Source organism: Rhinolophus ferrumequinum, chromosome 11 (genome assembly GCF_004115265.2).
Source record: "Rhinolophus ferrumequinum isolate MPI-CBG mRhiFer1 chromosome 11, mRhiFer1_v1.p, whole genome shotgun sequence".
NCBI classification, from domain to species: Eukaryota; Metazoa; Chordata; class Mammalia; order Chiroptera; family Rhinolophidae; genus Rhinolophus; species Rhinolophus ferrumequinum.
The window spans coordinates 70,248,231-70,267,335 of NC_046294.1; the positions used below are offsets into that span (position 1 = coordinate 70,248,231).

The 19,105-nt window shown below is 34.6% G+C and overlaps 1 protein-coding gene across 1 annotated transcript in view; it reads left to right on the forward strand.

Annotated features, from left to right (window-relative positions):
• Nucleotides 1-19,105, forward strand: part of CNTN5 (contactin 5) — a 1,273,287-nt gene that overhangs the window by 1,125,771 nt on the left and 128,411 nt on the right. The window contains 2 exon segments of the mRNA XM_033121922.1: nucleotides 15,470-15,597; nucleotides 17,807-17,982. Coding sequence (XP_032977813.1) covers nucleotides 15,470-15,597; nucleotides 17,807-17,982 — 304 coding nt within the window.

The window sequence follows — 19,105 nt, forward strand, 5'->3', positions numbered from 1 at the left end:
TTAGGGTCGTTTGATGAAGACTTTCAACTGTTCTACTGAGGAGTAAGTATGCTATTTTGTAGGCCACGTGGAGCCATGAAAAATTCAGGCAAAAAAAGTGACTATGTTTGTGACTTAGGTAGTTAAGTACAGATTCAGTGTGCAATTTGAATGAAAGGAATGAAAGATGAGAATTCACAAAAGCAATTAGTAAAGCAATTCAATAGACTTATCAATAGGTCACTTTACCTATCCCCCTCCCAAACCAGTATAAGGATAAGAGTTACGAATTTTCAATAAACAAATGAGATATCGCCTCCTCTGAAATGCCTTCCCTACCCATACTCATATACCTCAGGCTGGTGAGCTGCCCTTTATATGTACTCCAAAGAGTTTCCTATACTTATATCTTTCCAGAATTTATTACACTAAATGTTAATTTCCTGCTTACGTCTGATGTTTCCTCTGTTCCTTGTGGTTCTGAAGTGTAAGAACTGGGACTTCTCATCATATCCCAGATGCCTTCCACAGTGACTTGGAATAAAGACACTATTCAGTAAGAAGTTGGTGAACCTAACTGAGACACTTCACTTTGCCCCTGCTTCCAGCCATTCAGTGGATTAATTCCTACCGCTCTTTCAGAACTCAGCTTAGATATCACTTTTTCCAGGAAAAAAATAAAAATGTTCCTCCATTTAGCACTTATCTCTTTTCATTGTAATCGCAAGCACAATTGTCTTTCTTGTTAAGAGAATGGCTATTTCATTTACCAAAACAGGAAACCCAAGTATAGGTAGAGTTTTAAGTACCCTCAGTGTTAAATCATGTCTATCCATGCTCTTTGGGGGTTACTGCAGGAGCATGGTCTGAAGGAGACAATCCGCACTCAATCCAGAGTACCTTTAAATAAGGTTCTTAGCTCCAAGATGAGGAAAGCCTCTACATAGCTGTTCACTTTCTGGCCTGAGTTCTCTCCTCTGATCCTGATTTTTTTGTTGTTGTTTTTGTTGTGTTTTTTTTTTTTTATTAAACTTTATTGGGGTGACAATTGTTAGTAAATTTACATAGATTTTAGGTGTACAATTCTGTATTACATCATCTATAAATCCCATTGTGTGTTCACCACCCAGGGTCAGTTCTCCTTCCATCACATATTTGATCCTCTTTACCCTCATCTACCACCCGCCTCCCCCCTTACCCTCTGGTAACCACTAAACTGTGTCTATGAGTTTTTGTTTCTCATTTGTTTGTCTTGTTCTTGGTTTATTTACCACATATCAGTGAAATCATATGGTTCCCTGCTTTTTCAGTGTGACTTACTTCGCTTAGCATTATAAACTCAAGATCCATCCATGTTGTCACAAATGGTCGTATTTCATCTTTTCTAACCACCGAATAGTATTCCATTGTTTATATATACAACTTCTTTATCCATTCATTTATCAAAGGACATTTTGGTTGTTTCCATGTCTTGGCCACCGTAAATAAAGCTGCAATGAACATTGGAGCACACGTGTCTTTATGTATAAATGTTTTCAGATTTTTTGGGGTAGATACCCAGGAGAGGGATTGCTGGGTCATATGGTAGTTCTATTCATAATTTTTTGAGGAACCTCCACACTGCCTTCCACAGTGGCTGCACCAATCTGCCTTCCCACCAACAGTGTATGAGGGTTCCTTTTTCTCCACAGCTCTCCAACACTTGTTACTATTTGTCTTGTTGATGATAGATAGCCATTCTAACTGGGGTGAGGTGATATCTCTCTGTGGTTTTTATTTGGATTTCTCTGATGATTAGTGATGTTGAGCATTTTTTCATATGTCTATTTGCCATTTGTATGTCTTCTTTGGAGAAATGTCTCTTCAGATCCTCTGCCCATTTTTCAATTGGGTTGTTTGTTTTTTTGTTGTTGAGTTGCATGAGTTCCTTGTATATATTGGATATTAGCCCCTTATCAGAGGCACTGTTTGCAAAAATCTTCTTCCATTCAGTTGGTTGCCTCTTTACTTTGTCGATGGTTTCTTTTGCTGTGCAGAAGCTTTTAAGTTTGATATAGTTCCATTCATTTATTTTACTTCCCTTGCCTTTGGAGTCAAATTCATAAAATGCTCTTTGAACCCAACGTCCGTAAGTTTAGTACCTATGTTTTCTTCTATGCAGAATATTGTTTCAGGTCTTATGCTTAAATCTTTGATCCATTTTGAATTAATTTTGGTACATGGTGACAGATAGCAGTCCAGTTTCATTCTTTTCCATGTGTCTTTCCAATTCTGCCAGCAACATTTATTGAAGAGGCTGGCTTTTCTCCATTGTATATTTTTCGCTTTGTCAAAAATTATCTGTCCATATTTATGTGGTTTTATTTCTGGGTTCTCAATTCTATTCCATTGGTCTACGTGTCTGTTTTTCTGCCAATACCATGCTGTTTTGATTATTGTTGCCCTGTAGTGCAAGTTAACGTCAGGGAGTGTGATACCTCCAGCATTGTTCTTTTTTCTTAAGATTGCTTTGGCTATTCAGGGTCTTTTGTGGTTCCAAACAAATCTGATGATTTTTTGTTCTATTTCTTTAAAAAATGCCATTGGGATTTTGATGGGGATTGCATTAAATCTGTATATTGCTTTGGGTAATATGGCCATTTTAACTATGTTGATTCTTACAGTCCATGAGCACAGAATGTCTTTCTATTTGTTTGTGTCTCCTTCAATTTCTTTTAAAAATGTCTTACACTTTTCAGCATATGGGTCTTTCACATCCTTGGTTAAGTTTATTCTTAGGTATTTTATTCCTATTGCTGTAATTGCAAAAGGATTTTTTTTTTATTTCTTTTTCTGAGATTTCATTTTTAGCATATGGAATGCAATGAATTTTTGTAAGTTGATTTTGTAGCCGGCAACTTTACTGTATTCGTTGATTGTTTCTGATAGCTTTTTGGTGGAGTCTTTAGGGTTTTCTGTATATAGCATTATGTCATTTCCAAAGAGTGACAATTTAACTTCTTCATTCCCAATTTGGATGCCTTTTATTTCTTTCTCTTGCCTGATTGCTCTGACAAGGGCTTCCAATACTATGTTGAATAGCAGAGGTATTAGGGCACAGCCATGCCGTGTTCCTGAACGTAGAGCAAAGCGCTTCAGTTTTCACCGTTAATTATGAGATTAGGTGAGGGTTTGTCATATATGGCCTTTATTATATTAAGGTATTTTCCTTCTATACCTATTTTATTAAGTGTTTTAATCATAAATGGATGTTGTATCTTGCCAAATGCTTTTTCTGTATCAATTGATATAATCATATGATTTTTGTCCTTTATTTTGTTTATGTGATGTATCACATTGATGGATTTGCAGATGTTGAACCATCCTTGTTCCCCTGGGATGAACCCCACTTGGTCTTGATGAATAATCTTTTTAATGTATTGTTGCATTCGATTTGCTAGCATTTTGTTTAGGATATGTGCATCTGTATTCATCAGAGATATTGGTCTGTAGTTTTCTTTTTTGTGTTCTCCTTGCCAGGTTTTGGTATCAGAGTAATGCTGGCCTCATAAAATGATTTGGGGAGTACTGTCTCTTCTTCAATTTTTTGGAAGAGTTTGAGCAGTATTGGTATTAGATCCTCTTTGAAGGTTTGGTAAAATTCACTAATGAAGCCATCTGGTCCCGGACTTTTGCTTTTGGGAAGGTTTTGGATGATTGATTCAATTTCGTTACTGGTGATCGGTCTGTTTAGATTTTCCAGTTCTTCATGGTTCACCCTTGGAAGGCTATATGTTTCTAAGAACTTGTCCATTTCTTCTAGGTTATTGAATTTGGTGGCATATAGTCTTTCATAGTATTCTTGGATGATCCTTTGTTTTTCTGTGGCATCCGTGATAACTTCCCCTTTTTCATTTCTCATTTTATTAGTGTCTTCTCTCTTTTTATCTTGGTGAGTCTAGCCAAGGTTTTGTCAATTTTGTTAATCTTTTCAAAGAACCAGTTCTTTGTCACATTGATTTTTTTCTATTGTCTTTTTGTTCTCTATTTCATTCAGTTCTGCTCTGATTTTTCTTATTTCCTTTCTTCTGCTGATTTTGGGTTTCATTTGTTCTTCTTTTTTCAGTTCTTTAAGGTATAACATGAGGTTATTTATTTTGGATTTTTCTTGTTTCTTGAAATAGGCCTGTAATATAAATTTCCCTCTTAAGACTGCTTTCGCTGCATCCCAAAAATTTTGGTAGGATGTATTTTCATTCTCGTTTGATTCTATGTATCTTCTGCTCTCTCCTCTAATTCCTTCTTTGACCTGGTCATTCTTTAAAAATATGTTGTGTAATCTCCATGTGTTTGTGGTTTTTCCTGCTTTCTTTTTGCAGTTAATATCCAATTTCAAAGACTTCTCGTCAGAGAATATGCTTGGTATGATTTCAATCTTCTTAAATTTGCCAAGGCTAGTTTTATGTCCCAATATATGGTCTATCCTTGAGAATGTTCCATGTACAGTAGAAAAAAATGTATAGTCTGATGTTATAGGATGAAGTACTCTATAAATGTCAATTATGTCCATTTCATCTAATGTGTCATTTAGGGTTGCTATTTCGTTATTTATTTTCTGTTTGGATGATCTATCCATAGCTGTCAATGATGTATTTAGGTCCCCTCGTATAATTGAGTTTGGTCAATTTCTCACTTTAGTTCTGTTAGTAGTTGCTTGGTATTCTTTGGTGCTCCTTGATTGGGGGCATAAATATTGATGACTGTTATGTCTTCTTGTTGTATAGTCCCCTTTACCATTATGAAATGTCCATCTTTGTCTCTTGTTATCTTTTTCTCCCTGAAGTCTGTTTCATCTGATATCAGTATAGCTACACCTGATTTTCTCTGGGTACCATTTGCTTGGAGTGTCAATTTCTACCCTTTCACTTTGAGTCTATGCTTGTCCTTGTAGCAGAGATGTGTCTCTTGGAGACAGCATGTGATTGGGTTTAGGTTTTTGATACTATCTGCTACTCTGTGCCTTTTTATTGGTGAGTTCAGTCCATTTACATTTAGGGTGATTATTGATATGTGAGGATTTCCTATCATTCTGTCTTTATTTTTCTGGTAAGGCTGTGTCTCCATTGTTTCTTTGCCTTTTTGTTGTTGTCTATTATTTCTTTGTGGTTGTATTCTATGATGTTTCCCTCTGTTTCTTCTTCTATTACAGTATATATTTCAATTCTGGATTTTTTTTGAGTGGTTACCATTAAGTTTGATATTTAGAGTATTCCATTTTCTTCAGCATGCTTACTTTTTCCATTCCCATATTCCGATTCAGGCCTTTCTCTTCCCCTTTTTATGTTTTTGGTTGCCACAAATTGTCCCTGTTAATGGTAATCGAATAGGCTCCTTTAGTATTTCTTGTAGTGCAGGTTGTGTATTAGAAAATTCCCTCACCTTCTGTGTGTCTGGAAAGGTCTTTTTTCCTCCTTCATATCTGAAGGATATATTTCCTGGGTATATTATTCTTAGCTCATAATTTCTCTCTTTCAATACTTTGAATATTTGGTTCCACTCCCTCCTGGCTTGTAGAGTTTCTGCTGAAAAATCTGATGAAAATCTAATGGGCTTTCCTTTGTAGGTTACCATCTTCTTTTCCCTGGCTGCCTTGAGGATTCTTTCTTTGTCATTGATTTTTGACAGCTTCAATACAGTGTGCCTTGGCGAAGGCCTTTTGTGCTTGAGGTAATTAGGTGTTCTATTTGCTTCTTGGATTTGAGGATCCAGTTCTTTACACAAGTTTGGGAAGTTCTCATCGACTGTTTGTTTGAATATACTCTCTGTTCCTTTCTCTCTTTCTTCTCCTTTTGGTATGCTCATTATTCTTATATTGCTCTTTCTGATGGAGTCAGAAAGTTCTTGTAGAGTTCTTTCATTTCTTTTAAGTCTCAAGTCTCTTTCTTCTTCCATCTGTGTCATTTCCAGATTTCTATCTTCAATGTCACTGATTCTTTCCTCCACCTGGTCAACTCTGCTACCTAAGCTGGCTATTTCATTCTTCATTTCTTCTTATTGAGTTCTTAATATCCAGAAATTCTATTTGGTTCTTTTCTAAAATTTCAGTCTCTTTGGTAAAATGTTCATGTTGTTCTTTCATTGTGTTTCTGAGTTCATTAAACTGCCTTTCTGTATTTTCTTGCATCTTGTTGAGTTTTTTCAAAACTGCAATCTTGAATTCTCGGTCATTTAAGTCACATATTTCCATATCTTTTAGTTCATTTTCTGGAGACTTTTCACTTTCTTTCTGAGCTGTCTTGTTTCTTGGTTATTCATGGCAATTAATGCTTTATTATTTCTCTTCCTAGACATCTACAGGAGTGGGTTCTGCAACAGGTTGATAGGAAGAGGTCTTTCTTTTGTTTTTCAGTACGTGTTGGTAGAATGCTTTATTTTCTCTCCGACTGCAGCCTTTTTTTCTCTCGCACTCTGTAGTGTTATGTTTTCTCTGCACTATTCCAGCTTCTCACATGATGAGGGGATTCCCTGGAAAGCTGGCTTCTCCTCTGTTAATAGTTCCCCTGGGTCATAGGCGCCACGTCCATGTGGGGATGTGGAGAGCTTTTAAAGTTCCAAAGCTCTTTCTGCACCAGATTCAGAGCCTGTGTGTTTCAGCAGCTCTGTTTACTCCTGCAGGGATCCGCCCAAATAGGTGGGGACAGGGGCGGGATGAGTTACAAGATGTGGCCCAGAGCAATGGGGGCTACCACTATCACAGCCAGTCCTGCTTCCACAGCTCCCTCCCCTTTGCCGGAACTAATTGGGCTGCGAGTCTGTGTCTGCGGACACAGTTTTCAGAACTGCAAATATTCTGTTCTTTTGAGCTGACACTGCTACTGTTCCGCTTCTAGCACTGGGCAGGTGGGGGCGGGGCGAGCTCTGGAAAGGTAGGGAGGGGGCAGCTAGTCTCAGTGCCTAAGGCTTCCATTCTCTGCAGCAGTGAGGACTTAAACCACCATTTTCAGCCTTCTTCCCTCAGTCTTGCTCCGAGGTCTCTGCCGTGAGCATTGGGTTCAGCCATGTTATATGCTGTCCCCTCAGCCCTGTGTACCATAAACAGCCCTTGCAGTCCGAATTCTTCCCTCTCCCGCAGCTGCAGTAGTTCCGGGATGCCATGAGCTTGGAGCACTGAGCTAGGTTTGTGTCCTGCACCCGCGTGGCTCCGTCTCTGCACTTCTCCCTTCCGTCCTCCCCTGCTCATGCAATTTGCCCACCTTTAGGTGAATTCAGTAGTCAGCCTCTTTGTCTTGCCTGTCTGCTGTGTAGGGAGTCCTTTGTGGAGTTATAGTTGCTCAATTTGTTATAAATTCCAGGGGAGATTTCCAGAGGCTCACCTCACGCCACAATTTTGATGGCATAACCTGATTTATTTTTAATAATATCCCCACACTATGATTAATGCAAAAATATCTGTAGAGATTCTCATTTCATGGGAGAGTATGTCCTGTTCACATAAACTAACTACAGTTAATGTCAAAGGGTGCCAGTATTTGTATTAACAATATATTGAAAATTCAGCAATATATTGAAAAGATTATACACCAGGATCAGGTGGGATTCCATCCTGAGATGCAAAGCTGATTTATTATCCACAAATGAATTAATGTGACAAACCACATAAACAAAATGATGGATAAAAATAATATCATTATATAAATAGATGCAGAAAAAGGTTTTGATAGATTCCAACATCCATTTGTGATAAAAACTCTCAGCATAGTAAGGATAGAGGGAACATACCTCAACATAGTAAATGCCATGCATGACAAACACACAGCTAACATCATGCTCAACAGTGAAAAGCTGTAAACTTTTTCTTTAAGATCAGGAATCAGACAAGGATTCCCACTTTCACCACTTTCATTCAACATAGCATTGGAAGTCCTAGCCACAACAATCAGACAAGAGAAAGAAATAAAAGGTATCTAAATTGGAAAGGAAGCTGTAATACAGTCATTAGTATTAGTATTAGAACTAATAAATGAATTCAGTAAAGTAACAGGATACAAAATTAATATTCAGAAATTGGTTGCCTTTTTATACATCAATAAGAACTATCAGAAAGTAAAAATTAAGAAAGTAATCCCATTTAAATTACATCATAAAAAAACACCTAGGAATAAATTTAACCAAGGAGTTAAAGACCTATACTTGGAAAATTATGAGACATTGAAGAAAGAAATTGAAGAAGACACAAATAAATGGAAGCGTATACTGTACTCATGGATAATAAGAATTAATATCATTAAAATGTCCACACTACCCAAGCAATCTACAGATTCAGTGCAATTCCTATCAAATTACCAATGGCATTTTCACAGAACTAGAACAAATAATTGTAAAATTTATAAGAAACCACAAAAGACCCCCAAATACCACACCAATTGAAAAAGAAGAACAAATTTGGGGGTATCATGCTCCACCTGATATCAAACTATACTACAGAGCTGTAGTAATCAAAATAGCATGGTGCTGGCATAAAATCAGACACATTGATCAACGGGAACAGAATTGAGAGCCCAAAAATAAAGCCACACTTATATGCTTATATGGTCATTTCATCTATGACAAAGGAGGCAAGAATGTACAATAGGGTAAAGATAGTTTCTTCAATAAATGGAGTTAGAGAACTGTACAGGTACATGCAAGAAAATGAAAGTAGATAACTTTCTTATACCACATACAAAAATAAACTCATAATAGATTAAAGACTTATGTGTAAGACCTGAACTCATAAAACTCCTAGGAGAAAATATAGGCAGTAATTTTTTTGACATCACTCTTAGCCATATATATATGATATGTCTCCTCAGGCAAGGGAAACAAAAGAAAAAAATAAACAAATTGGACTACATCAAACTAAAAATTCTTTGCACAGGGAAGGAAACTATTAAAATGAAAAGATAGCCTATTTAATGGGAGAAGATATTCCCCAATGATACCTTTGATAAGGGGTTAATATCCAAAATGTAAAAGAACACATATGGGGCTATTGGATGGCTCAGTTGCATAGAGCATGAGCTCTGAACAGCAGGGTTGTTGGTTCGATTCCCACATGGGCCAGTGAGCTACACCCTCCACAACTAGAATGAAGACAATGAGCTGCTGCTGAGCTTCCAGAAGGATGGCCGGATTGCTCAGTTGGTCAGAGCGCAAGCTCTCAACAACAAGGTTGCAGGATCATGGGATGGTGGGCTGCGCCCCCTGCAACTAAAAATTGAAAACAGTGACTGGACTTGGAACTGAACTGCTTCCTCCACAACTAGATTGAAGGACAACGACTTGGAGCTGATGGGCCCTGGAGAAACACACTATTCACCAATATTCCCCAATTAAAAAAAAAAAAAAAAAAAAAAAAAAAAGAACTCATACAACTTAGCAACAAGATGAATAAAAAACCTGATTTAAAATATGAGCAGAGGACCCGAATAGACATTTCTCCAAGAGGTTGTACAGATGGCCAATAGAAATATGAAAACATGCTCAACATCACTAATCATAAGGGACATGCAAATTAAAATCACAATGAGATATCACCTCACACCTGTCAGAATGGCTATCACCAATAAATCAACAAACAACAAGTGTTGGCGAGGATGTGATGAAAAGGGAGCCCTCATGCACTGCTGGTGGGATTGCAGATTGGTGCATCCACTATGGAAAACACTATAGAGGTTCCTCAAAAAATAAAAATAGAAATACCTTGTGATCCAGCAATTCCACTCCTGGATATTTATCAGAACAAACTAAAAACACTAATTCAGAAAGATATATATGCACCCCTATGTTCACTGAAGCATTATTTACAGAAGCCAAGATATGGAATCAACCTAAGTGTCTGTCAATCAATGAATGGATAAAGAAGATGTGATACATATATACAATGGACTATTACGCAGCCATAAAAATTAATGAAATCTTGCAATTTGTGACGATGTGGATGAGCCTGGAGGGTATTATGATAAGTGAAATAAGTCAGACAGAAAAAGACAAATACCATATTTTTTCACTTATATGCGTAAATAAATTCATGGATACAGAGAACAAATTGATGGTCTCCAGGTGGGAAAGGTGTTAGGTTTGGTGTTACCTCATGATAGAAGAAACACAGATGGGAAGTAAGTACACGAAAACATGCTCAACATCACTCATTAGTCATTAGGGAAATGCAACTTAAAACCGTGATGACATTCCAGTATCTACTTATTGTAATATGTAGATATAACTCAAACAACTAACTATATCAAGTGTTGTAAGAACTCTCATGCAATGGGGGAGAAAGGTGAAAGGGCTTAAGAGGTACTGATTAACAGTTATAAAAATAGTCTGGAGAATGAGTAGAGCATAAGGAATATAATCAATAGTATTATAATAACTATGTGTGGTATCAGATGGGTACTGGACTTATTGGAATGATCACTTTGTAAGGTACATAAATGTCTAATTGCTATGCTGTACATCTGAAACTAATATAATATTGTATGTTAACTATAATTGAAAAATATTTTTTAGAAAACAGAATTGTACACCTGAAACTTATTCTGTAATTTTACTAACAATTATCACCCCAATAAATTTTAATTAAAAATAAAACTATAAATTGAGTCTTTCTGACTCAGAAATTATACTTTTAGGCATTTATCCCAGAGAAACTAATGCTTATGTTCATTCAAAAACTTGTACACAGATGCTTATAGCAGCTTTATTTGTAATACCAAATTTTAGGATCGGCTTAGAATGTCCTTCAACAGGTGAATGGTTAAAGAAAATGTGGTATATCCATGCCATGGAATACTATTCAGCAATAAAAAAAAAACTAACACACACAACTTGAATGAATTTTTAGGAAATTAAGTAAAGTGAATTAAAAGGCCAACCCCAAGTTTACATATTCTAAGATTTCATTTATATAACATTTTTTTTGGGGGGGGAAGAAAAGAAATGGAGGGCAAACTAGTGGTTGGCAGGAATTAGGAACCATGGGGCAGGGAGGACAAGGATGATAGAAGTGTGGGATGAAGATGGGTGTGGCTATAAAAAGGAAAATGAAGAACCTTTCGGTGTTAGAACTATTCTGTATCATGACTGTGGTGGTGGACATGCAAATGCTAAATGATAACATTGTGTACAACTTAAAATCACACACACAAATGAGTAAATTAAAGCTGGGCAAAAAAGCTAAACATAATCAATGGATTGCATTAATATCAATATCCTGGTTGTAGTATTATGCTATAATTTTACAAAATGTTACCATCGATGGACACTAGAAAAAGCATACAAGGGATCTCTCAGTATTATTTCATAAAACTGCATGTAACTCTACAATTATTTCAAATTTTTTCATTTGAATAAATAAGTAAATATTTTATTATAGCATCAAAATCATAGGGATAAATCTGATAAGAGATATGTAAAACCTGTAGACTAGTAACTGTAAAATACTGTGTAGAGAAATTAAAGACCTGAACAAATGGAGATGTATAATGTTCACAAATTGCAAGACCCTATTGTTTCAATTCTTCCGCATATTGACCTAGAAATTCATTGAAATCCTAATCAAAATCTCAGCAGGCAACTTTTTTTAGAAATTGACAAGTTTTTTTCTAAAATTCATATGGAAATGCAAAGAACATAGAATAGACAAAACAGTTTTGAAAAAGAAGAGAGAAGTAGGAAATCTTAATTTACCTGACTTCAAGATCATAATGATACAGTAATCAAGATGGTGTGGTTTTGGCATGAAGAAAGATAAACAGATCAATTGAACAGAAGAAAGTGACCTACACATTTATAGCCAATGGATTTTTTGACAGTGGTGAAAAGGTCATGGAGAAAACATAGTCTTTTTAAAATAATAGCATGGAACAATTGGATTACCATATCCAAAATAAATATAAGTTAGATTCATTCCTCAGAGCATAAACAGAAAGTAACCCACAATGAATCACAAACATAAACATAAAACTTAGAACTATAAAATTTCTAAAAGAAAGCAGAAAATCTTTGTGACCTTAGGTTATATAAAGATTTCTTAGTACAACAAAAACACAAAGCATAAAATAAAATTGATAAATTGGATTTCATCAACATTAAGAACTTCTGCTGTTAGAAAAATGCTAAGACATGCCACAAACTGGCAGAAAATATTTACAGATTTCATACCTGAAAAAAGGAATTACATCTGGAATATAAAAAGAATTCTCAAACCTCAATAAGAAAACAACTCAAAAAAACTGGTAAATTATCAAATAATCACTTCTCCAAAGAAACACAGATGGGAAGTAAGCTTGTGAAAAGATGCTCAATGTCACTCGTTAGTCATCAGGGAAGTACAACTTAAAACCATGAGGAGATTCTACTAGTACCTCCTTATAGTAATACTAGCTAAGACTAAAATGACTGACCATATGAGTATCAAGTGTTGTAAGAACTCTCATCCAGTACTGCTAGGAATATGAAGTAGTGCCACCACTTAGAAACACTACAGCAGCTTCCTAAAAAGTCAAATATTAAATATAGACCAGATGATGCAGTCATCATAGTCCTAAAAATTTATTCAAAAGAAAGAAAAACAAATATCCATAAAAAACTTGTACACAAATGTTCATAGCAGCTTTATTTGTAATAGCCCCAAGCTGAAAATAAGCCAAATGTCCATCCAAAGGTGAATGGATAAACAAGTTGTGATATATACACATAAGGAAATACCAACTCAGCAATTAAAAGGAATGTATTATTGATAATTCATGGATGAATCTCAGCTTAATTTCAATTATGCTGAGTGAAATAAACTAAACAAAAAGGAATATATGCATAATGTTGTAATTCTATTTATATAAATTCCTGTAAAAGTGCAAACTTAACTCTAGTAAGCAGATCAATAGTTGCCTAGCGATAAAGGTAAGGGTGGGAAGGGGATAGGGGAAGAGAATATGAAGGAACAGAGATGCTTTGGGTGTGATGTGTATGTTGATTGTCTTGACTGTGGTAATGGTTTCATGACTACTTCCATATGTGAGAACTTTTCAAAGTATACACTTTAAATGTGTGAGCTTATAATATGCCTATTATAGCTCAATAAAGCAAGATGAGAGCCAAGATATCTCCAGGTCTAGGCAGGAACTCATGGAGAAATTAAGAGACCAGAATATACTAAGCATCACTTGATACTGAATGTTAGAATGCTGGTTTGCATTACTAAGATCTCTTCCTACCTCCAACAGACCTTCACTTTACCACTCTCTTACCACCCTACTCCAAGTTCAAGGATGTCTCAGCAGAATTAATCCCCAAATCTGAAAATTCCAAATGTAGGAATCACATGTAATAATAGCAGAGGAAAGAAGATAGATAGAGGTGGGAAATTGCAAGGAAATACTTATTCAATATTCAGTTATCTAGTAATTATGTATGCAATAGCCAGACATAATGTAAATCACATTCATTATCTAATCAATTTTTTTTCTTTTCTAAGTTTGAAAAATGAGCTCATCTGAGAAGTATGTACAATATGAATTAGTAGACAGGCTTTTGGTTAAATGACACTGCCAACTTGACAGATGAAAAACATCATGGTACTTAAAATTCTTCGTCCCCCAGTGTATCAGTAGCCTATAGTACAAGAGTGTTCATAAACTATCTTTAAAAGGAAAATATAATATATCGCATGCTGTCAGTGAGAAAGGACTTAGCTTAAATCAAGAGCTGAAAATATTGCCAGTATCTAAGATACATTTATTTCTTTAAAGGAGGTGAATTTTAAGCCAAACTTCTTACCTGCTAGATTAGAATTTACACCAGTCAGTAAAATCCAGATATTTTCAAGATATTGACAAGCAGCAAAAATTACAGTCATTTGCTAAATTTCAGTAAAGTTTGTTATTCTCCCAAGAGAATGCCGAATTTGTTTATAAAAAATATATTTTTTTGCTTTCAAATATGTCTTTTTTTTGTAGCTTTGTATTTGGGGGATTGAAATGTAATAAGTACATTATATTTTATTTTTATAGAAACTGAGCACTATCTAAATAAATGAACATAATTTTTCATTGGCCGTCTTGACTAGATTATATATCTTTTGAGATCACTGTATTTTCCAAATATCTCAAGTTAGTATCAATCCTAGACATAAATTACAAAATCAAGTTCTCTATTCCTAGCTTGCATTGCTTCTAATTTTATCTCCATTCTTACATGTTGTAAATCAATTTTGATTGATATTGAAAACAATATGATGTTTTTAAACTGGTATCTTTATTGATGACTATTTGTAAGTATAAATTCATAAGCAATATTCAACATCTTAGAATCTAATCCAATTGTTATAAAGTTCAGTGATCTCAGTGACTCAGTTCTGGGTGATTGGCAAGATTGAATACACATTTTCAAATAACATAAATGATGTTGACTAAACAGATTCAACCATTCTTGTATCTTAAATAGTCTAATATTATCACATTGCTATAGAATAAACTATTTTCAGGACTAGGAAGATCCAATTTTAGGATTTCAAGTTCAATGAAGTCACTGGTTCTTACCAAAAGCAGTGCAGTCAGTTACATTCTCTTTCCTAAAAGAAGCCAGTCCAAACTCTAGTGACATATCAAATAAAACTACCAACAGCCACTTCTATTATGTTTCAGGTTCCTTTAGTAGGTTGATGCACCAGTGAAGTAATGTGTTGTATTTCAGTAGCTTAGAAGAAAGAAAAGGACAAAATTACTAATTTAATTTAAATCTGTGTATTTCTGGAATGACGACTACCTAAGAGACTACAGTAATCCTAAATATCAAACTCATTTTCACTGATTCGAAAAATTTTTAATAATGCTGTAATTTTTCACCTTCATATAAGACTTAAGGTTTACTTTTAACAAAGATCTCCATTGAGCCCAAATGCAAACTCAGATAGCATGCTTTTATGTTTAAAAAGTGAAGTGCGAGCCACCCAGGTATCAGGTCTCAATTTTATACCCTTGCAGCACAAGTGGCACTGTAGAGAAACGACCATAAATCATCTCTTGGCTGTATACAATTAATTTTATGTTCTGCACCTGTCCTCCTCTATGTTTTTCCTTTTTATATTTGATTTTTGGGGTCACTCTTGGTTTGAGGTGAAATACGCAAGCTTAATATTAAAATATTGCTGGGTGATATTATAGTATAAGTTTTAATAACCAAATTCAAGGTCACCTTTTCCACAAGTTTTAAAATTAACTGTCAAAAAAGTATCAAAAGAAAAATAACCTGTAAGTGTCTAACCCTTTTAAATATGAGAAGATATTAAGTTGGTTTATTGCATGATTTCTTCAAGGGTAAAACATTTCTACTATCACTGCATATTTTCACAGTGATCTTTTATCTTACTTATTATTACCTTGGAAGTGGTTTCAGATTTCATCAGAGTTTCTTACTACTTAGCTGATTTTCAGTAAAACAAGGAAAAAAAAATTTTTTTAATAATTTTCAGAATAGCTATTCTTCCAGACGGGAGTCTACGGATCCTAAATGCTTCTAAATCAGATGAGGGAAAGTACGTTTGCCAAGGGGAAAATGTCTTTGGTTCTGCTGAAATCATAGCTTCAGTATCTGTAAAAGGTAAGAAAATGTGGATAAATATTTCATAAGCATCGTTTCACAGCTCTATCAGAAAGTGAATAAATATAATATGCAGGTATATGTGTTTGCACGTATGTGTGTGCGTGTTCCTGTTGATAAAATACATTGTAAAAGTAGAACTAACACAGCCAAATTGACCCTTTCCATTATTTAGGGGACGTAAAGAAAGGAATGCTTTGTGGTAGAAATTTAAATCTTTTCCTTTGAACAAAATACGTGAGAGGATAAAGAAAGCTTTCTGAGATTTTAGTTGGCGTCTCAAAATTTAAAAGTATGCTAACAGTATAAAAACAGTTTTCATCTACCAAGATTAATTTTAGCATTAATCAGTAATATTCCTTTATTAGCACTTCGACAGGGGATTTGGGGCAGAAAAGAGTAGCAGGAGGAGGGCGTGAAAGGGAGGTTTGGAGTGTGCATCAGATAAACTGACACCAGAGCTGCCCTTTGATGCTGGCGTTAGGCATTTTTTACATAATATCATTTTTTAATATTACAAATATTGCTGCCTAAATGTTTCTGTGAGTTTTATGTTTCTAAAGTGAAGGGATTTCAAGCTTACAACCTTCTTTTGAGACTGCATGTCACTGCTTAGTGGTAAGAAAATCTCATACTGTAGGCAGTCCCTTTGATTGATAAAGGAATGTTTTTCACAACTGAACTATATATCCTTAATTATTTTCCATGTGCGCATGTATTATATATTGAATCATACTTTCAATATGGCGACAAAAATAGAAAAATGTTAATTTTTCATTCTTTAGAAATAGAAAAGTAATTAAAATAGCCAGTACTCTGATATTTTAGAGAAGAAGGAAACATCAACAGAAGGAAAAAACAGAATTTAAAAGATGTCTTCATTTATAGTATACATTATGAGAATCCGACTCAGTCTTCTACTTCCAGTTTTATTCCTTCTCTGTGCTAAATAATGTATTTTTCATAATGAGGCAGTGCTGGATCCAGAGACTTTTTTTATATAATAACAAAAATGTTTTCTGTTCATCATGAGATAAATAGAATATTTATTTCTATGGAATATTCTAATTCGCACAAAGTTTAAACTAGAGTGTGATGTGATTATCTGTCTTCTCTGATGAAGCCAAAACTTAGACTGCCACACAAAATACCTGACTTCTAAAATGTTAATATTTATAGTGGCATTCCTTCCCTGGAGGCACCTCTCAGTGACCACTGAGAAGGAGGTTATCAGTTATGGCTAAGAATGGTGCTTCATCAGAGTACGATATTTACAACAATAGAGCTAGACTAGGAAAATTGGGCTAATTTTTAGTCATTTGTGTCAGTCCTCTTGAGGCATCTACAATCAGAAATCTACTGAAAAAGAAAGACAAACCCAAAATCCTGTCTCCATCATTTCCCTACTTTATTCAAAGTAACACATCATATTACAATTATTTGATCACTATCTTAAGTAACCCTTAGACATACAGCTCGATTAGACATTGTTGCTTCAAAGTTTTTCTAACCCCTGTAAAAATGTATGTATTTTTTAATTGAATTGAATCATTAAGTAATTAAAAAACATTGTTTTTCTCAGAAACATTTCCATTCAATATTTTGCCTTTCTTTTCAGATCTCAAAACATTCATAATCTATTAGAGTGATTTTTTTATAATCAGCCAGAGGTGCCTGTCTACATCTTTTCTACTCATAAGAGGGACTGGTGTAATAGTAGTATTATATTTCTATCTCTGTTCAGATAGTTATTTGAGGGGAGGTGCTTCCTATAACCTTTAAACAAGAGGACTCCCCTAATTCTTCCTCCTTAAATATGGAGCATTTTTTATTGTAAAAATCCTTTTATTTATACTTGATGATCCTTATAGGTGGGCAGGGAGGCTGTGGCTTCTTTTTCTGATTTATCTCCTTCCAGAATACCAAATTCCCCTTGTAGTTACATAGTCTCTCATCTTTTTCGTTCAAGTTGACTTCTTAATAGGAACAGGGACTTTTAAATCATCAACCCCCTACAGAAGCATAGTAAAATGCCTTAGCATACCAAAATGTAATATTTCAAATAATAATAGTTTATTTAAGGATGTGTATCTGAAACAATTTTATTGCGTAGATTCCTTGTTTAAGCTTCCCTCTATTATTTAAAACATAGAAAGCAGGTAAATGTTATGTGTTCATTATGTTAATCAATGCATTTTTATTTCTATAGAACCTACAAGAATAGAACTTACTCCTAAAAGAACAGAGTTAACAGTGGGAGAAAGCGTCGTTCTTAATTGCAAAGCAATTCACGATGCTAGTTTGGATGTCACTTTCTACTGGACACTAAAAGGACAGCCTATTGATTTCGAAAAAGAAGGTGGACATTTTGAAAACATCAGGGCCGTAAGTTAATACACTTTTATTTTTTGAGTAATAATAATTTTAGAAATTTCGACTCAATTGTAAAAAACTTTCTTATCTATGAAATGCTAAGCAAAAATAGGAAAAAATCAATTTGATTTTAATGACTACATTCTTTCATTAGTTTATACTCTGTCAAACTGAAAGAAATAATTGTTTTAAAACCCCCAGTAAGAAATTGGGAATACTTTATTATGCAAATCTGGTTTCTTTGCCACTTTTATTTACTTGATTAATATTGTTAATGTTAACAAATTACTTCTCAAAAGTTATGTTGCTACATAAAGTGGCAAGTGTTATTTAAAGCATTAATAGTAATTATGATACAATACATAAGTAAAATAACTTGCCTGCTCTACTCCTCAAGAAATAGTAATTTTGGGAGATTTTTAAATTTCTCACAGGCTATAGAGCTAAACTATATAACCCATAGTCAGAAATGCACGTTAACCTTAGATAAACATTCACAGATATACTAATTTCTTGTCTACCAAACCTTTTCTTTGTAATATTTTCTTATATTTTATGTATCTACATGGCAGTCAACTACATAGAGTGAGAAGTCTTTTGATCCAAATTTTATGGAACTATCACAGTGTCGTAATTCAATAGAGACGTGAAAAAACACCTCTTTCCCCCACTGTCTTATTTAAGACATAGAAGAAGAGTAACAAAAAAAGCGGGTTGGAGTTAGGGTGGCAGAGAGAGATTTGGGCTGCAATATCCTTTCTATATTAGCTAAAGAGATGGATCCAAATACAATTTATAAATCCAATTTAAAATGCTGTCATATGCTTATTAACATCAGTTTATTTTTCTCTAAATATTTTGGGAAGTACATATTTTGGGAAAACTCAGCTGTAATGAGCCCAAACATACAAAACTCAGTTTGGACTGAATTTTATTATAAAGGTAATATGACACAGTGGAAAAAGTCCTAGACCAAAAGTCAGGAATTTTCTGGATCTATTTCTACTTAAATCCCTAATCAGCTGTGTATCAAAAAGTGAGTCACTCAACTTGTCTGGGCATTAATCTCAGAAAAATAAAGTGAACAAGTTTGACCAGATAATTTCTAAGATCCTTTCTCACTCTAGAATCTGAT